Source organism: Salmo trutta, chromosome 9, assembly GCF_901001165.1.
Source record: "Salmo trutta chromosome 9, fSalTru1.1, whole genome shotgun sequence".
In the NCBI taxonomy this organism is placed as follows: domain Eukaryota; kingdom Metazoa; phylum Chordata; class Actinopteri; order Salmoniformes; family Salmonidae; genus Salmo; species Salmo trutta.
Window position 1 is genome coordinate 30,380,212 of NC_042965.1, and position 21,453 is coordinate 30,401,664.

At 47.0% G+C, this 21,453-nt stretch overlaps 1 protein-coding gene across 3 annotated transcripts in view; it reads right to left on the reverse strand.

Annotated features, from left to right (window-relative positions):
- LOC115200389 (netrin receptor UNC5D) overlaps positions 1-21,453 on the reverse strand; it is a 235,570-nt gene that overhangs the window by 12,818 nt on the left and 201,299 nt on the right. For all 3 annotated transcript variants that reach the window (XM_029763422.1, XM_029763423.1, XM_029763421.1), the window contains one exon: positions 4,386-4,557. In XM_029763422.1, coding sequence (XP_029619282.1) covers positions 4,386-4,557 — 172 coding nt within the window. The remainder of the gene's footprint in view (positions 1-4,385; positions 4,558-21,453) is intronic.

Consider the following 21,453-nt stretch of genomic DNA (forward strand, 5'->3'; position numbering starts at 1 on the left):
ATTTAGGCAGCCTTTTCCCACTGGGGTTTTGTGGGATCTTGTTTTTGTCAGGTACTGTGTAGCCTGCAGAACTTTACGTTCGTTTGTTTTGTATTTTGTTATTTTGACAGTGTTAATTTTTAATAAAGGAAAATGTTTGCCTACCACGCTGCACCTTGGTCTCCTTCTTACAATGGACGTAACATAATTATACCCCAGACTACAGTATCCACCCCCCTTCTATAAGAAGAACAAAAAAAGAATGCCAATCTGGCAGAAAATTGGAACCATAACAAACGACTGTTAGCTAGTATCTACCAATTTTGCTGTATCTTGTTAGTCTGTGTTGTGTTGAACCTCTGGTGGCAGAGAGGGGTAATGAGATGCAAGGCTGAGCCACGTAAATTAGACGCCTGGCTCATCCTCAGGGTCATTAGCAGAGCAGAGCAGACAGAGGGCCAACCACGTCCTAAATAGCACCCTATTGGCTTTATAGTGCACTACTTTTGAGCAGAGCCCCTGGTCAAAAGTAGTGCACTATGCTGGGTATAGGGTGTCATTTGGGATGTGACCAGAGAGCTATGCTACCCCACCACCCAGATGACTGACTGGAGTTCAAATCATGACTCACATCACATACACCATGTCATTAAATGTCATACAAGGCTTTAATCGGTATTTAATGCTATTACTGTATGCCTTTTCGAGTTATGATGGTCATGAAAACTTTTCATGTCCTTTGGCTTGATTTCTATGAAAGGACTCATTATTTCTAAGAACCTCTGAGGGGTCACCTTGCTTTTTAATACTAAGAGTGAAAAGCGACATAAGTCTTATATATATTTTAGCATCTACTTCAGGGCTCTCTATTTTCCCTTTGTAGTAGCATCTTGAGTATAATAGGGAGAGTATATTAAGGCAGAAAATTATATTAATTTGACCAGTTGATCTAGCAGTGAAAAACAGCATAACTGTGCCACTTCTAAAAAGCCCTTGCATGATCAAGCAAACATCGAGCCAAGCACAAACTGAAGATTCATTCAGTGTTGTCTGAGAAAACAATGTATCACCTGAAGAACACGTCAAAGCAGTACAAATCTTAGCTAGAATAATCTCCAGATTGTCTGCAGGGTCTGAAATCTGCAGCAATGCATGTTGCATATCCGAGAAAGATTATAGACTACATCCCAAATGCACAATATTCCCTACATAGTCTGGTCAAAAGTAGTGCACTATGAAGGGAATAGGGTGCTATTTGGGACACCGTTAAAGAAGGGCCAGGGAGAAAAATGTAGTATTTATGAACTGACGGGGTCAGGAGGCAGCCCTTAATTGAGACAAAGATCCCTGCCCCTGTATCCTTGCCCGGGGTAAGCAAGCCAGTGATACATGCAAAGACTGCTACACCTTGTATAATTACCTTACCTAGGGCACACAGCCCACTTCCATTGGTTGTAACAACATTATTTAGGACAGACTGGGTGCAGGTGCCGACTGAGGATAATCTAGTGACTGCTGGTCTTCTAAATAACAAGCACTGTTCTTAGCACTGACACCACATAACAGCCTGGGGCAGAACTGCACTAGTCATTATTCTGACTGGCTCTGTTCAGTCTGCCAAAGCACTGTCAGATGTACACTTCTATTAATCCCTGCCTGGACATGCTCTTCATTATTTTATCTTACACTTGTTTCGTAAAAAACATTCTTATGAACAAATAATGCAAAGAGCTGGCGCTGGTAGTGCCTGCAGAGCCTCTGGGTTGTGTATTAACACCCCCTTGGGAATGTACAATGACAATATGGGTTAGCACTGTAGAAATGTCTTTCTCAAAAAGACAACAACGTGGAAGTATTAGACATTCCTAAGGTGAACAGTGCATACTGTGAAAAACAACAAGAATGCTGAAATATATGTCAACTACCACTAGCAACTTCACATGGGAAAAAACAAATACTGTGGAGGGGGGGGACCTAGTATCTCAACAACAGTGCTGAGAAAAACAGAAGGCTACAAACCATTGTCTAACAATTACTGAATAAGCCAGTGAGTGGCAGGCAGCCTGATTCACGTGTCTGTTCAGTGAAATTCCTGAGCAGAGGGAGGTGTCTAGGAGGCAGGGCCGGCAGTCTATGCGTCCCAAATGACACCCTATTCCCTATACACTGAGTGTATAACATTTTAATAACATTTGCTCTTTCCATGACAGCCTGACCAGGTGAATTCAGGTGAATGCTATGTGCCCTTATTGATGTCACCTGTTAATTTCACTTCAATCAGTGTAGATGAATGGGAGGAGACAGGTTAAAGAAGGATTTAAGCCTTGAGACAATTGAGACATGGATTGTGTATGTGTACCATTCAAAAGGTGAATGGGCAAGACAAACTATTTAAGTGCCTTTGAACGGGGTATGGTAGTAGGTGCCAGGTGCACTGGTTAGAGTGAGTCAAGAACTGCAACGCTGCTGGGTTTTTCCACACGCAACAGTTTCCCATGTGTATCAAGAATGGTTCACCAGCTGGGCCTCCCAAGTGGCACAGGGGTCAAGGCACTGCATCACAGTGCTAGAGGAATAACTACAGATCCGGGTTCGATCCCGGGCTGTGTCGCAGCTGGCAACAACCTGGAGACCCATCCTTGTCCCATTGCGCTCTAGCGACTCCTGTGGCGGGCTAGGCGCATGCACGCTGACATGGTTGCCAGTTGTACAATGTTTCCTCTGACATATTGGTGCGGTTGGCTTCGGGTTAAGCAAGCAGTATGTCAAGAAGCAGTGTGGCTTGGCGGGGTCGTGTTTCGGAGGACGCATGGCTCTCGACCTTTGCCTATCCCGAGTTCGTACAGGAGTTTCAGCAATGGGACAATTGAATACCACGAAATTGGGGAGAAAAAGGGCAAATAACAAAATAAAAAATAAATAATGGTCCGTCACCCAAAGGACATCTTGCCAACTTGACTGTGGGAAGCATTGGAGTCAACATGGGCCAACATCCCTGTGGAAGTTTTTCAACATCTTGTAGAGTCCATGCCCCAACCAATTGAGGCTGTTCTGAGGGCATAAGAAGGTACAACTCAATATTAGGAAGGTGTTCCTAATGTTTTGTACACTACAGTGCACTACCTTTGACCAGGGCCCATAGTCAAAACTAGTGCAGTATAAGGGAATAGGGTGGCATTTGGGACACAAACGGTGAGTCCAGGTCAGCGGGGGGGCCATTTCCATGACTCTTCCCCGATTGCCTCACGTCCACACCCATTTCAGCGTGTCCAGAATCCACCGATCGATACTGCCGATGTCTAACGAGGCCTTTTGCCCTGTCGTTACCCTGTCTGACAGACACAAGCCGTTTGTCTTCTCTGCTATTACATCCTGCAATTGTAATTTTTTTTCTCCAGCGCTCTCAGTGTTATTCCTCTCAGGCAGGCTGTGCCTGTCAATGAGCAGGGAGGCCACTTAAGATAAATCATCTTATCAAGTCACTGGCGATGTGCTTTGGTGCCTTATAGTTTACACCTTTCTCACTATCTATCATCAGAGTGCGTCTGTCTGGCAATGTTCCATAGTGAATCATGTAACAAAACAGGTCACGGCGAACACAATATGTTCACAATTGGGTTTAGAATGTTCAAGTAATGACAAGTGACAGTTGAGATGCAAGTGAGCATCATCTGAATTCTCATTTAGCCCAAAACAATGGCAGACTGGAGTGATCACTATCAAACACATCAGCAAGTGGCCCCTCAATAAATGGCGTGTTGAGTGCTCATCATGTATTTTAATGAAGAAATAGAACACTTTACAAAAGAAACAAAATGACAGCCAACAGTTCCGTCAAGATTCCAAACGACTAAACGGAAAACAACCACCCACAAAACCCAAAGGAAAACAGGCTGCCTAAGTATGGCTTCCAATCAGAGACAACGAAAGACACCTGCCTCTGATTGGAAACCACACTCGGCCAAACCTGGAAAATGGAACATAGAAAATGAAAACTAGAACCAAAATCCCCTAGACAAAAAACCCCAAAACACAAACCAAACACCCCCTGCCACGCCCTGACCATACTACAATGACAAAAGACCCCTTTACTGGTCAGGACGTGACAGGCAGGTCTTTCTCACTGTCAGGAGGTGCTGCTGGTACAATTGGATAGAGGGCCACAGCACAGCTTTTTCCGTGCATTACCATTTTCCCTAGGCGTTACCATCCGATATTAGTTGGCATGACTGGGCATGTATAAAATTAAAACACTTTGACCAAAATGATGCTATGTACACTTTGTAGAACATTTTTACACACGAGAATCAATGTTTTTGACTAATATCGATGCAACATTGGCCATTTTCAACCAGATAATGTTTTTTTATTTTACTTCAGCTGCCCTTTAAAGGCGCTTCTCTCACCTCCCATTTGTTGTCCTGTGTTTTCCTCTTCAGTTGGACGTTCCAGTTGTCAGCATCCACCTCAGCACAGTGAGCTATCGTCATTGCAACAGGCCTGGAGAGATCTATGCTTGGAGGGCCATAGGTGACCTCGGGTCCTAACAGGATCTCAAAGCCTTCCTCCGTCTGGACACTGTAACATACACATTGGCATCTGTTAATTCTGAAAGATACTATTCAACTAAATGTAGCTACATACAGGTAGAATGTATTTGATAAAATGTGGTCAAACATTTAATGGGTTTGTACATGCAACAATTCAAGGTACTACTAAATGGACAACCTATTACACTGAGGAATAATATACTGCTCAAAAAAATAAAGGGAACACTTAAACAACACAATGTAACTCCAAGTCAATCACACTTCTGTGAAATCAAACTGTCCACTTAGGAAGCAACACTGATTGACAATACATTTCACATGCTGTTGTGCAAATGGAATAGACAACAGGTGGAAATTATAGGCAATTAGCAAGACACCCCCAATAAAGGAGTGGTTCTGCAGGTGGACCACAGACCACTTCTCAGTTCCTATGCTTCCTGGCTGATGTTTTCGTCACTTTTGAATGCTGGCGGTGCTTTCACTCTAGTGGTAGCATGAGACGGAGTCTACAACCCACACAAGTGGCTCAGGTAGTGCAGCTCATCCAGGATGGCACATCAATGCGAGCTGTGGCAAGAAGGCTTGCTGTGTCTGTCAGCGTAATGTCCAGAGCATGGAGGTGCTACCAGGAGACAGGCCAGTACATCAGGAGACGTGGAGGAGGCCGTAGGAGGGCAACAACCCAGCAGCAGGACCGCTACCTCCGCCTTTGTGCAAGGAGGAGCACTGCCAGAGCCCTGCAAAATGGCCTCCAGCAGGCCACAAAGGTGCATGTGTCTGCTCAAACGGTCAGAAACAGACTCCATGAGGGTGGTATGAGGGCCCGACGTCCACAGGTGGGGGTTGTGCTTACAGCCCAACACCGAGCAGGACGTTTGGCATTTGCCAGAGAACAACAAGATTGGCAAATTCGCCACTGGCGCCCTGTGCTCTTCACAAATGAAAGCAGGTTCACACTGAGCACGTGACAGACGTGACAGAGTCTGGAGACGCCGTGGAGAACGTTCTGCTGCCTGCAACATCCTCCAGCATGACCGATTTGGCGGTGGGTTAGTCATGGTGTGGGGTGGCATTTCTTTGGGGGGCCGCACAGCCCTCCATGTGCTCACCAGAGGTAGCCTGACTGCCATTAGGTACCGAGATGAGATCCTCAGACCCCTTGTGAGACCATATGCTGGTGCGGTTGGCCCTGGGTTCCTCCTAATGCAAGACAATGCTAGACCTCATGTGGCTGGAGTGTGTCAGCAGTTCCTGCAAGAGGAAGGCATTGATGCTATGGACTGGCCCGCCCGTTCCCCAGACCTGAATCCAATTGAGCACATCTGGGACATCATGTCTCATCCACCAACGCCACGTTGCACCACAGACTGTCCAGGAGTTGGCGGATGCTTTAGTCCAGGTCTGGGAGGAGATCCCTCAGGAGACCATCCGCCACCTCATCAGGAGCATGCCCAGGCGTTGTAGGGAGGTCATACAGGCACGTGGAGGCCACACACACTACTGAGCCTCATTTTGACTTGTTTTAAGGACATTACATCAAAGTTGGATCAGCCTGTAGTGTGGTTTTCCACTTTAATTTTGAGTGTGACTGCAAATACAGACCTCCATGGGTTGATAAATTGGATTTCCATTGATTATTTTTGTGTGATTTTGTTGTCAGCACATTCAACTATGTAAAGAAAAAAGTATTTAATAAGATTATTTAATTCATTCAGATCTAGGATGTGTTATTTTAGTGTTCCCTTTATTTTTTTGAGCAGTATATAAAACGCAACATGTAAAGTGTTGGTTCCATGTTTGTATTTCTCTCAAATTTTGTGCACAAATTTGTTTACATCCCTGTTTGTGAGCATTTCTCATTTGCCAAGATAATCCATCCACCTGACAGGTGTGGCATATCAAGAAGCTGATTAAACAGCATGATCATTACACAGTTGCACCTTGTACAGGGGACAATATAAGGCCACTCTAAAATGTATAGTTTTGTCACACAACAATGCCACAGATGTCTCAAGGTTTGAAGGAGCATGCAATTGGCATGCTGACTGTGGGAATGTCCACCCAGGCTGTTGCCAGATAATTTAATGTACATTTCTCTACCATAAGCAGCCTCCAACGTCATTTTAGAGAATTTGGCAGTACTTCCAACCGGACTCACAACCACATGTAACCACACCAGCCCAGGACCAGTTCTTCCATGGCCTGCATACTCACCAGATATGTCACCCATAGAACACGTTTGGGATGCTCTGGATCAACGTGTACGACAGTGTGTTCCAGTTCCTGCCAATATCCAGCAACTTCGTACACCCATTGAAGAGGAGGGGGACAACATTCCACAGGCCACAATCAACAGCCTGATCAACTCTTTGCGAAGGAGATGTCGCCCTGCATGTGGCAAATGGTGGTCACACCAGACACTGACTGGTTTTGTGATCCACGCCCCTACCTTTTTTAAAATGTTTCTATGACCAACATATGCATACCTGTATTCCCAGTCATGTGAAATTCATAGATTAGGGCCTAATAAATGTACTTCAACTGCCTTATTTCTTTATATCAGGGATGGACAGCCGTAAAACTGCAATTCCTGCAGGAAGTGAACTGAAAATAGTAACATGTTTTGTCTTAGTTTTTTTTTCACATTTTAAAGTTTCTCCTATTCTTCTCTGCAGATCCTCTCATGCTCTGTCAGGCTGGATGGGGAGCATTGCTGCACAGCTATTTTCAGGCCTCTCCAGAGATGTTCGATCGGGTTCAAGTCCGGGCTCTGGCTGGGCCACTCAAGGACATTCAGAGACTTGTTCCGAAGCCACTCCTGCGTTGTCTTGACTGTATGCTTAGGATTGTTGTCCTCATCTTTACCTTGAGGACAAAACAGAGATGCTTGTTCTAGGTCCCAAGAAACAAAGAGATCTTCTGTTGAATCTGACAATTAATCTGGATGGTTGTACAGTCGTCTCAAATAAAACTGTGAAGGACCTCGGCGTTACTCTGGACCCTGATCTCTCTTTTGAAGAACATATCAAGACTCTTTCAAGGACAGCTTTTTTCCATCTACGTAACATTGCAAAAATCAGAAGCTTTCTGTCCAAAAATGATGCAGAAAAATGTATCCACTTCTAGGCTGGACTATTGCAATGCTCTACTTTCCGGATACCCGGATAAAGCACTAAACAAACTTCAGTTAGTGCTAAATACGGCTGCTAGAATCCTGACTAGAACCAAAAAATGTGATCATATTACTCCAGTGCTAGCCTCCCTACACTGGCTTCCTGTTAAGGCAAGGGCTGATTTCAAGGTTTTACTGCTAACCTACAAAGCATTACATGGGCTTGCTCCTACCTATCTTTCCGATTTGGTCCTGCCGTACATACCTACACGTACGCTACGGTCACAAGACGCAGGCCTCCTAATTGTCCCTAGAATTTCTAAGCAAACGGCTGGAGGTAGGGCTTTCTCCTATAGAGCTCCATTTTTATGGAATGGTCTGCCTACCCATGTGAGAGACGCAGACTCAGTCTCAACCTTTAAGTCTTTACTGAAGATTTATCTCTTCAGTAGGTCCTATGATTAAGTATAGTCTGGCCCAGGAGTGTGAAGGTGAACGGAAAGGCTGGAGCAACGAACCGCCCTTGCTGTCTCTGCCTTGCCGGTTCCCCTCTCTCCACTGGGATTCTCTGCCTCTAACCCTGTTACAGGGGCTGAGTCACTGGCTTACTGGTGTTCTTCCATGCCGTCCATGGGAGGGGTGCGTCACTTGAGTGGGTTGAGTCACTGACGTGGTCTTCCTGTCTGGGTTGGCGCCCCCCCATTGGGTTGTGCCGTGGCGGAGATCTTTGTGGGCTATACTCGGCCTTGTCTTAGGACGGTAAGTTGGTGGTTGGAGACATCCCTCTAGTGGTGTGGGGGCTGTGCTTTGGCAAAGTGGGTGGGGTTATATCCTGCCTGTTTGGCCCTGTCCGGGGGTATCATCCGATGGGGCCACAGTGTCTTCTGATCCCTCCTGTCTCAGCCTCCAGTATTTATGCTGCAGTAGTTTATGTGTCGGGGGGCTAGGGTCAGTCTGTTACATCTGGAGTATTTCTCTTGTCTTATCCGGTGTCCTGTGTGAATTTTAATATGCTCTCTCTAATTCTCTCTTTCTCTCTTTCTTTCTTTCTCTCGGAGGACCTGAGCCCTAGGACCATGCCTCAGGACTACCTGGCATGATGACTCCTTGCTGTCCCCAGTCCACCTGGCTGTGCTGCTGCTCCAGTTTCAACTGTTCTGCCTGCGGCTATGGAACCCTGACCTGTTCACCGGACGTGCTTGTTGCACCCTCGACAACTACTATGATTATTATTATTTGACCATGCTGGTCATTTATGAACATTTTAACATCTTGACCATGTTCTGTTATAATATCCACCCGGCACAGCCAGAAGAGGACTGGCCACCCCTCATAGCCTGGTTCCTCTCTAGGTTTCTTCCTAGGTTTTTGGCCTTTCTAGGGAGTTTTTCCTAGGGAGTTTTTCCTAGCCATCGTGCTTCTTTCACATGCATTGCTTGCTGTTTGGGGTTTTAGGCTGGGTTTCTGTACAGCACTTTGAGATATCAGCTGATGTACGAAGGGCTATATAAATAAATTTGATTTGATTTGATTTGATCCTGCCTCTGAAAAACATCTCCATAGCATGATGCTTCACTGTAGGGATGGTGCCAGGTTTCCTCCAGACGTGACGCTTGGTATTCAGACCAGAGTTCAATCTTGGTCACGTCAGACCAGAGAATCTTGTTCCTCAAGGTCTGAGAGTCTTTAGGTCCCTTTTGGCAAACTCCAAGCAGGCTGTCATGTGCCTTTTAATGAGGAGTGGCTTCCGTCTGGCCGCTCTACCATAAAGGCCTGATTGGTGGAGTGCTGCAGAGATGGTTGTCCTTCTGGAAGGCTCTCCCATCTCCACAGAGGAACTCTAGAGCTATCTCAGAGTGACCATCGGGTTCAAGGCCCTTCTTCCCCAATTGCTCAGTTTGGCCAGTTTAGAGGTCACAGTGTTCTTGGGGACTTTCAACGCTGCAGAATGTTTTTGGTACCATTCCCCAGATCTGTGCCTCAACACAAATCCTGTCTCTGAGCTCTACGGACAATTCCTTCGACCTCATAGCTTGGTTTTTGCTCTGACATGCACTGTCAACTGTGGGGCCTTATATAGACAGGTGTGTGCCTTTCCAAATCATGTCCAATCAATTTAATTTACCACAGGTGACTCCAATCAAGTTGTAGAAACATCAAGGATGATCAATGGAAACAGGATGTACCTGAGCTCAATTCCGTCTCTCATAGGGTCTGAGACACGGAATTGAGTCTGAAGGTCTGAATACTTATGTAAATAAGGCATTTCTGTTTTTCAAAAAACCTGTTTTCGCTTTTGTTTTATTTTTTTATCAATTGTAGATTAAGGCTGTAACATAACAAAATGTGGAAATAGTCAAGGGGTCTGTATAATTTCCAGTACATTTAGATAATGTACTGTATGATAAAGGCTTGAGTGTGCAGGACTAATAGTCCTATAAAGGGATCCTGCCTTGACTTTGCATATTCATCAGCCTCGTGCTTATCATATTGGAGTGATTATCTTTGCTATCGATCATCTCTTGTGGTGGTGCTGCATGAAATTAAAGCAATTAATGAGGAAAAACTAATGAGGGTGGTGGACAGTCATGCAAATTCACAAACAGCAGACAGAAACCAAGAGCCACCTGCAGGTGTTTGATTCTTGGCATCCCTGCTAGATACCCAAGATGTAAAGTCAGAATACAATTTACCTTCAAATAGGATGGTGTGTTCATTAAAAAATGTCTGACAATAAATAGCATCGGAATGTTTTGTTGCCAGGAGGGGTAGCCGGTGTGGCAGCGGGTGGTGGGTGGGCGGGCGGCAGCGGTTTAAAAAGGCCAAGTAAGATCAAGGCAGCGAGATGCCTTCGCAAAGCTCTCTAAGCTCATATCAGTCATCACAGACCAGAGATCTGAGATTTGTCTAGATTTCCTCCCCTAAATAAAAAGTGATTAAGGCTATATCCAGATCCTCGAGGGAGCAAGGTGGAAAGTTCACAGCATCAAGATACACTGTGTTACTTTAAACAAATACCCTGAGGCATAAACAATGACAGAAATAACATTGTGGCAGATGACTTTGTGAACTATTTCAGTAGGATTGACACATACTGTAGTGTGGACTGCCAAACAATGGTTAGGATCTTTGATGGTTCACTTTTCACTTTCAATGTACAGTGAGTATACAAACATTAAGAACACCTGCTCCTTCCATGACATGGACTGACGTAATTTCCTGTCCCAACTTGTGGACTTGTTTACGTGCTGCTGTGCGTTTTGTTGCTCGCGTTACTTTGCTACCTGCCAACTTTTTTAATTACCATTTTTATATTTCAATTTTTTCTCTAAACTTTTTCACCCCGGACGCTTTATCTGGACATGGTTCTACAGGACCTCCACCAGCCAAAGTTAAGTAGTAACATTAACATTATGCCTTCTAATTGCAGTCGCTGTACTCATAATGTACAGGAGAACGATCGCCTTATGGTGAGGATAGCCATGCTGCAAGCCCAGCTTCAGATGCAATCGTTAGGCAAGGGTCATTTAAGTGTAGGAAAGGACAGCGTCTGTGCCACAAATAAGTACAGTTAGTAGTATAAATCCCCTCGCACAGTCCCGGTGTTGTGCCGAAAATCTCCCCCCTGCCAGAATCCCCCCCTCTAATTTCCTTAATTTTGTGGCTAGAGGTAAATACTTTCTGTGGCACACATCAGAGTCAAATACTTTCTATATAACAAACTTCACATCAGGATAGGCAACCTAAATTAATAATACATGTATGTGTGTTATATTAAACAGAGGAGGGAGTAAAATGTTGGCAAGCAATACATTTTTTCCCCCTTTTATTTAACTAGGCAAGTCAGTTAAGAACACATTTTTATTTTCAATGATGGCCTAGGAACAGTGGGTTAACTGCCTTGTTCAGGGGCAGAACAACAGATTTTTACCTTGTCAGCTTGGTGATTCGATCTAGCAACCTTTCGGTTACTGGCCCAACACTCTAACCACTAGGCTTCCTGCCGCCCGAACAACCACAGAACAACTATGGCTGAACTTTCATCCTTACACTTTCAAAAATACTAGTCGAATAAGACATGGGAGAGATGACGAATTTTGGCAAAGAGATTTATTTATAAACTAAAACAAAATATGTATCCGATTTAAGTACGGGTGACATGGGCAGCTGCCCAGGGCGGCATCTTGGCAGGGGCGACACCGGGCGCCCCCGGTTGCAGGCGCCATACAAGCAAGAACAGCCACATACACTTGAAACAAATAGCCAAACCGAAAACTGCATACAAAAATGCTTTCTGCTACTAAGATCAGTGAAATGTAGGCTAAACTGACAAATCTCATATAGCAAGCAAGTCGCAGCAATGAAGAACGTGAAGGGGGGGAGATTTTCGGCACAACACCGGCAGCCGGACAATGTCATGGCTTCTGGAAGGGAATTCTGTAGGAATGCTCAACCGGTGTCGCTCATTCAGCCGACAGAAACTTTCAACCGGTTCTCCCCATTAAGCAACGAGTCGGAGTCAGAGGCCTAGCCTTCTCTGGTCTCTCCTCCACCCGTTACGGGGTCTGAGATGCCGAAGCCTCCCACCATTAGTTCTGACAAATTGAAAACCCTAGTCATTGGCGACTCCATTACCTGCAGAATTAGACTTAAAAAGAATCATCCAGCGATCATACACTGTTTACCAGGGGGCAGGGCTACGGACGTTAAGGCTATTCTGAAGATGGTGCTGGCTAAGGCCAAAACTGGCGAGTGTAGAGCGTATAGGGATATTGTTATCCATGTCGGCACCAACAACGCTAGGATGAAACAGTCAGAGGTCACCAAGTGCAACATAGCCTCAGCGTATAAATCAGCTAGAAAGATGTGTCAGCATCGAGTAATTGTCTCTGGCCCCCTCCCAGTTAGGGTAAGTGATGAGCTCTACAGCAGAGTCTCACAACTCCATCACTGGTTAAACTGTTTTCTGCCCCTCCCAAAAGGTAGCATTTGTAGATAATTGGCCTTCTTTCTGGGACTCACCCACAAACAGGACCAAGCCTGGCCTACTGAGGAGTGACTGACTCCATCCTAGCTGGAGGGGTGCTCTCATCTTATCTATGAACATAGACAGGGCTCAAACTCCTCTAGCTCCACAATGAGATAGGGTGCAGGCCAGGCAGCAGGCTCTTAGCCAGCCTGCCAGCTTAGTGGAGTCTGCCACTGGCACAGTCAGTGTAGTCAGCTCAGCTTTCCCCATTGAGACTATGTCTGTGCCTCGATCTAGGTTGGGCAAAACTAAACATGGAGTTGTTCGCCTTAGCAATCTCACTGGAATAAAGACCTCCTCCATTCCTGTCATTATTGAAAGAGATTGTGATATTTCACATCTCAAAATAGGGCTACTTAATGTTAGATCACTCACTTCCAAGGCCATTATAGTCAATGAACCAATCACTGATCATGATCTTGACGTGATTGACCTGACTGAAACATGGCTTAAGCCTGATGAATTTACTGTGTTATATTAGGTCTCTCCTCCTAGTTACACTAGTGACCATATCCCCACCGCATCCCACAAAGCCGGAGGTGTTGCTAACATTTACGATACCAAATTTCAATTTACCAAAAAAATAAATGACTGCGTTTTCGTCTTTTGAGCTTCTAGTCAAGAATTCTATGCAGCCAACTCAAACCCTTTTTATAGCTACTGTTTACAGGCCTCCTGGGCCATATACAGCGTTCCTCACTGAGTTCCTATCGGACCTTGTAGTCATGGCAGATAATGTTCACATTTTTGGTGACTTTAATGTTCACATGGAAAAGTCCACAGACAGACCCACTCCAAAAGGCTTTCAGAGCCATCATCGACTCAGTAGGTTTTGTCCAACATGTCTCCGGACCTACTCACTGCCGCAGTCATACTCTGGACCTAGTTTTGTCCCGTGGAATAAATATTGTGGATCTAATGTTTTTCCTCATAATCCTGGACTATCAGACCACCGTTTTATTACGTTTGCAATCGCAACAAATAATCTGCTCAGTACCAACCAAGGATCATCAAAAGCCATGCTATAAATTCTTGGACCACCCAAAGATTCCCAGATGCCCTTCCAGACTCCCTCCACCTACCCAAGGACGTCAGAATACAACAAAGGGTTAACCACCTAACTGAGGAACTTAATTTAACCATGCGTGTCACGCCCTGACCAGGTGAACTCGGATATTTTTGGTCAGGGTGTGTCATGTTGGGTATTTTTCCTTGGTTTGGTTTCTATGTTTGCGTTATAGCCTTGTGTTAGCTCTATGTGGTTTATTTCTATGTTGGGTTCTGTCGATTCCCAATCAGAGACAGCTGTCGCTAGTTGTCTCTGATTGGGATCACATTTAAGTTCCTTTTTCCCCCACCCTGTTTGTGGGGTGTTGCCTCTTTGTGTTTTGAGCAGTTAACGTATCGGCATTTTCTTGGTTTTGTGTACGTGTTTATTTCAGTGTGAAGAATAAACATGTGTTCGCTCCCAGCTGCGCTTTGGTCCGCTTCCTCATCACCCGACGACGATCGTTACAGAACACCCCACCAAACCAGGACCAAGCAGCAGGAGGATAAGGAGCGCGAGAGATGGGCTCGTGAGGGGAAGGAGTTCTGGACCTGGGAGGAGATCATGTCGGGGAAAGGACCCTGGCGGAAGGATTCCCAGGTCGAGGAGGTAATGCCAGCCGGTGGACGGAGTCGCAGGCGGCGGTCGAGGAGGCCCGGAAGACACCCCCAAGAATTTTTTTTGGGGGGGCTAATGGGGTGGTCCGGAAGGACAGAGGAAGAGCCCATACCACTGCTCTCGTGGGGGATGACGGCGGAGGAGGAGACGAATATGAGACGGTTGATTGAGGACCTGCTGAGGGAAGATCTGGAGGAGGAGCCATGGGATGCGGAGTTGCGCGCTGTGTCGCCAATGCGCCCGCACTGCCCGGTGCGTCCGGTGGACATGCCCAGCACATGCCGTGCTAGGATGGGCATCCAGCCAGGACGAGTGGCTAAACCGGCTCCACGCTTCAGTTCACCAGTGCGTGTTCACAGTCCTGTCTGGCCCGTCCCTGCTCCCCGCACCAAGTCCATAGTGCATGTCCACAGTCCTGTCCGGCCCGTCCCTGCTCCCCGCACCAAGTCAGTGGTGCGTGTCCACAGTCCTGTCCGGCCCGTCCCTGCTCCCCGCACCAAGTCAGTGGTGCGTGTCCCCAGTCCGGCCCGGCCCGTTCCTGCTCCCCGCACCAAGTCAGTGGTGCGTGTCCCCAGTCCGGCCCGGCCCGTTCCTGCTCCCCGCACCAAGCCAGTGGTACGTGTTCCCAGTCCGGCCCGGCCCGTCCCTGCTCCCCGCACCAAGTCAGTGGTGCGTGTCCCCAGTCCGGCCCGGCCCGTTCCTGCTCCCCGCACCAAGCCAGTGGTGCGTGTTCCCAGTCCGGCCCGGCCCGTCCCTGCTCCCCGCACCAGGTCAGTGGTGCGTGTCCCCAGTCCTGTCCGGCCCGTTCCTGTTCCCCGCACCAAGCCCACGGTGCATGTCCAGAGTCCTGTTCGGCCCGTTCCTGTTCCCCACACCAAGCCCACGGTGCATGTCCACAGTCCTGTCCGGCCCGTTCCTGTTCCCCGCACCAAGCCCACGGTGCGTGTCCACAGTCCTGTCCGGCCCGTCCCTGCTCCCCGCACCAAGCCCACGGTGCGTGTCCACAGTCCTGTCCGGACCGTCCCTGCTCCCCGCACCAAGTCAGTGGTGCGTGTCCCCAGTTCGGTCCGGCCCGTTCCTGTTCCCCGCACCAAGCCCACGGTGCGTGTCCACAGTCCTGTCCGGCCCGTCCCTGCTCCCCGCACCAAGCCCACGGTGCGTGTCCACAGTCCTGTCCGGCCCGTCCCTGCTCCCCGCAGCAAGTCAGTGGTGCGTGTCCCGAGTCCGGCCCGGCCCGTTCCTGCTCCCCGCACCAAGCCAGTGGTGCGTGTTCCCAGTCCGGCCCGTTCCTGCTGCCCGCACCAAGCCAGTGGTACGTGTTCCCAGTCCGGCACGGCCCGTGTCCGGTCCACCGGTGCCCAATCCGGTTCCGGTCGACGGCTCCGCTCCGGAGCCTGAGCATGCCGCTCCACAGTGGTCCAGTCCGGGCCAGAGGGGTAGGGCTAAGGTGGAGGCGGGGGAAAAAACACGCCCGGGGCCAGAGCCTCCACCGAGGGTGAGGTGCCCACCCGGGTCCCCCCCCTAATAGACTTAAGTTTGGTGCGCCGGGAGTACGCACCGTTGGGGGGGGGGTACTGTCACGCCCTGACCAGGTGAACTCGGGTATTTTGGGTCAGGGTGTGTCATGTTGGATATTTTTCCTTGGTTTGTTTTCTATGTTTGCGTTATAGCCTTGTGTTAGCTCTATGTGGTTTATTTCTATGTTGGGTTCTGTCGATTCCCAATCAGAGACAGCTGTCGCTAGTTGTCTCTGATTGGGATCACATTTAAGTTCCTTTTTCCCCACGCTGTTTGTGGGGTGTTGCCTCTGTGTTTTGAGCAGTTAACGTATCGGCATTTTCTTGGTTTTGTGTACGTGTTTATTTCAGTGTGAAGAATAAACATGTGTTCGTTCCCAGCTGCGCTTTGGTCCGCTTCCTCATCACCCGACGACGATCGTTACATTGCGTAATACCCTAGATGCAGTCACACCCCTAAAAAAAAACAAATTTGTCATAAGAAACTAGCTCCCTGGTATACAGAAATACCCGGAAATGGAGCTACACCAAACTGGAAGTCTTCCGATTAGCTTGGAAAGATGCCCTCAATGCTGCTTGATCAGCCTATTTTTTCAACTTAATTGAGGAGAATAAGAACAATCCAACATTTATTTTTGATGCTGTCGTAAAGCTAACTAAAAAGCAGCATTCCCCAAGAGAGGATGGCTTTCACTTCAGCAGTGGTAAATTCATGAAATTCTTTGACGAAAAGATCATGATCATTAGAAAGCAAATTATGGACTCCTGTTTAAATCTGCATATTTCTCCAAAGCTCAGTTGTCCTGAGTCTGCACAACACTGCCAGGACCTAGGATCAAGGGAGACACACAAGTTTTTTAATACTATATCTCTTGACACATTGATGAAAATAGTCATGGCCTCTAAACCTTCAAGCTGCATACTGGACACTATTCCAACTAAACTACTGAAAGAGCTGCTTCCTGTGCTTGGCCCTCCTATGTTTAACATAATAAACAGCTCCCTATCCACTGGATGTGTACCAAACTCACTAAAAGTGGCAGTAATAAAGCCTCTCTTGAAAAAGCCAAACCTTGACCCAGAAAATATAAAAAACTATCGGCCTATTTCAAATCTCCCATTCCTCATAATTAAAAAAAAAAGCTATTGCGCAGCTACTCACTGCCTTCCTGAAGACTAACAATGTATACGAAATGCTTCAGTCTGGTTTTAGACCCCATCATAGCACTGAGACTGCACTCATGAAGGCGGTAAATTACCTTTTAATGGCGTCAGACCAAGGCTCTGCATCTGTCCTCGTGTTCCTAGACCTTAGTGCTGCTTTTGATACCATCAATCACCACATTATTTTGGAGAAATTGGAAACCCAAATTGGTCTACATGGACAAGTTCTGGCCTGGTTTAGATCTTACCTGTCAGAAAGATATCAGTTTGTCTCTGTGGATGGTTTGTCCTCTGACAAATCAACTGTAAATTTCGGTGTTCCTCAACCTTTTAAGACTTCTGTTGTTTTCACTGTATATTTTACCTCTTGGTGATGTAATTTGGAAACATGTTAACTTTCACTGCTATGCAGATGATACACAGCTGTACATTTCGATGAAACATGGTGAAGCCCCAAAATTGCCCTCCCTGGAAGCCTGTGTTTCAGACACAAGGAAGTGGATGGCGGCAAATGTTTTACTTTTAAACTTAGACAAAACAGAGATGCTAGTTCTAGGTCCCAAGAAACAAAGAGATCTTCTGTTGGATCTGACAATTAATCTTGACGGTTGTACAGTCGTCTCAAATAAAACTGTAAAGGACCTCGGCATTACTCTGGACCCTGATCTCTCTTTTGACAAACATATCAAGACTGTTTCAAGGACAGCTTTTTTACATCTACGTAACATTGTAAAATCAGAAATGTTCTGTGATGAAGAAAAATATATCCATGCTTTTGTCACTTCTAGATTAGACTACTGCAATGCTGTACTTTCCGGCTACCCAGATAAAGCACTAAATAAACTTCAGTTAGTGCTAAACACGGCTGCTAGAATCTTGACTAGAACCAAAAAATGTGGTCATATTTCTCCAGTGCTAGCCTCTCTACACTGGCTTCCTGTTAAAGCTAGGGCTGATTTCAAGGATTTACTGCTAATTTACAAAGTGTCTTGTGACCGGGATTGCTCCAATCTATCTTTCTGATTTGGTCCTGCCGTACATACCTACACGTACGCTACAGTCACAAAAGGCAGGCGTCCTTATTGTCCCTAGAATTTCTAAGCAAACAGCTGGAGGCAGGGGTTTCTCCTATAGAGCTCAATTGTTATGGATTAGTCTGCCTATCCATGTGAGAGACACACACTCTGTCTCGACCTTTAAGTCTTTATTGAAGACTCATCTCTTCAGTAGGTCCTATTATTGAGTGTAGTCTGGTCCAGGGGTGTGAAGGTGAACAGAAAGGCACTGGAGCGACGAACCACCCTTGCTGTCTCTGCCTGGCCGGTTCCCCTCTCTCCACTTGGATTCCCTGCCTCTAACCCTATTACGGAGTCACTGGATTACTGGTGCTCTTCCATGCTGTCGCTAGGAGGGGTGCGTCACTTGAGTGGGTTGAGTCTCTGACGTGATCTTCCTGTCCGGGTTGGCACCCACCTCGGGTTCGTGCCGTGGGAGAGATCTTCGTGGGCTATACTGGGCCTTGTCTCATGGTAGTAAGTTGGTGGTTGAAGATATCCCTCTAGTGGTGTGCGGGCTGTGCTTTGGCAAAATGGATGGGGTTATATCCTGCCTGGTTGGCCCTGTCTGGGGGTATAGTTGGACAGGGCCACAGTGTCTCCTGTCTCAGCCTCCAGTAATTATGCTGCAATAGTTGTGTCGGGGGGCTAGGGTCAGTCTGTTATATTTGGAGTATTGCTCCTCTCTTATCCGGTGTTCTGTGTGAATTTATGTTTGCTCCCTCTAATTTCTCTATCTCTATCTGTAAATCTGAGCCCTAGGACCATGCCTTAGGACTACCTGGCAGTTTCAACTGTTCTGCCTACAGTTATGGAACCCTGACCTGTTCACCGGACCTGCTGTTTCTGACTCTCTCTCTCTCTACCGCACCTGCTGTCTCGGCTATGAAAAGCCAACTGACATGTACTCCTGAGGTGCTGACCTGTTGCACCCTCTACAACCACTGTGATTATTGTTATTTGACCCTGCTGGTCATATATGAATGTTTGAACATCTTGGCCATGTTCTGTTTTCTCCACCCGGCACAGCCAGAAGAGTATTGGCAACACCTCAGAGCCTGGTTCCTCTCTAGGTTTCCTCCTAGGTTCCTTCCTTTCTAGGGAGTTTTTCCTAGCCACCGTGCTTCTACATCTGCATTGCTTGCTGTTTGGGGTTTTAGGCTGGGATTCTGTATAGCACTTAACAAGTGACATCGGCTGATGTAAAAAGGGCTTTATAAATAAATTTGATTGATTGACCAGGTGAATTCAGGGGAACGCTATGATCCCTTATTGATGTCACTTATTAATCCCACTTCAATCAATGTAGATGAAGGGGAGGAGACAGGTTAAAGAAGGATTTTTAAGCCTGTAGACAACTGAGACATGGATTGTGTATGTGTGCCATTCAGAGGGTGAATGGGCAAGACAAAACATGTAAGTGCCTTTGAACGGGGTATGGTAGTAGGTGCCAGACGCACCGGTTTGTGTCAATAACTGCAACACTGCTGGGTTTTTCCATGCCCAACAGTTTCCTGTGTATCAAGAATGGTCCATCACCCAAAGGACATCCAGCCAACTTGACACAACTGTGGGAAGCATCGGAGTCAACATGGGCCAGCAGCCCTGTGGAACGCATTTTTCACCTTGTATAGTCCATGACCCAACAAACTGAGGCTGTTCTGAGGGCAAAAGAGGTGGGGGGGGGGGGGGGGGGGGGGGGGGGGGGGTGCTACTCAATGTTAGGAAGGTGTTCTTAATGTTTGGTATACTGTATAATGCAGACACCTCTTAGACTTTCCAAGGATGTTCAATGAGTCAGGACTTCTATTAATTAAACATAATATTTTTCCTTTTATAATATATGTATTTTACTGGCTCATGTTATAGAACAGCACAATATTCTGAATACACTACTAGAGAATGCAGTAATAAACAGCAATAAAATATATGGTTGCATATTCTGTGCTTATGTATACAACCTCCACCTCACACAGTCATCCTGTACCTTTTTCATTCAGACGAGAGCTCACTGCTCACTCTCAATCACCAGCAGCCCTGCATAGATTGGAATGGGCCAGCGATATCTCTGATTATCCTTCAGCCAACAGCGACAAGCCTGATCACACATTCAACGGTAAGAGCAGCTACGCAAGGAGCAGATTACCTGGGTTTTAAGTAGCTGCCTACCACTTATGACTGAGAAGAGTCCAGCAGCAGCAGCACAAAAAAGCAGAAGTACCTCTCTGCATTCCAAACTGCACCCTGTTCCCTATACAGTACACTACTTTTGACCAGTTCTGGTCAAAAGTAGTGTACTATTTAGGGTGCTATTTGGGATGCATACCGCTTTTTCAATTCCACTTGTCATCATCATGAAGGGTCCTGTACCTACGTATGGCTCGGCTGCCTCCCTGGCCCTAGATGAGGTCCATTATTCAAAGTGACTGATCACTCTCTCTTCAGGGACTGGGGAGCTGCACAAAGTGGCATATTGGGCCACAATGCCACAGAGAGAGGAGAGGCTGCGCAGTGCTAAATAAATACACACATTAACATGCTCCATTAGCTTCACCTTAATTTGCTTGTAGTCCAACTGGGTTTTTGTCAATTTCTTAAGGCGACGCATATTCCTGGGCAGAGAACAGGGACATTCATCAGATTGGTATATAAAGGGGAACGCTGTACATGATAGACTACAAGATCAGGTTTTTTATGATATTTTTTGTACATGCCTTTTAGTGGCATTAAAATGAATGCTATGTTACAACCATTACCAATGGCTCCAGCCAGAGACAGTCAGTGACATCCCACCTGCTGATCAAATGACCATATGACCCAAGGGGGCTTAGGAGAACTCGCACATCTTGCCAGCAGGACAGCCAGAATAAACAGGCAGTCTGCATCCCAAATGGCACCCTATTCTCCATTCTGTATAGTGTAACTATGGGCCCTGGTCAAAAGTAGTGCACTATAAAGGGAATAGGGTGGCATTTGGACAACAGACACAGTCTGCTGTGGGGTGTTGTTGAGGCTGACCAGAAGGTACAGTGGCTGGGCGGAGGAGTCATGTCATCCTCAAGGGGGAGAGATGCATTGCACAGCCCCTGGCCATGACCGTACTCCCACACCACCTAGATGCACTGCACAGCCCCGGCCATGACCGTACTCCCACACCACCTAGATGCACTGCACAGCCCCGGCCATGACCGTACTCCCACACCACCTAGATGCACTGCACAGCCCCGGCCATGACCGTACTCCCACACCACCTAGATGCACTGCACAGCCCCGGCCATGACCGTACTCCCACACCACCTAGATGCACTGCACAGCCCCTGGCCATGACCGTACTCCCACACCACCTAGATGCACTGCACAGACCCGGCCATGACCGTACTC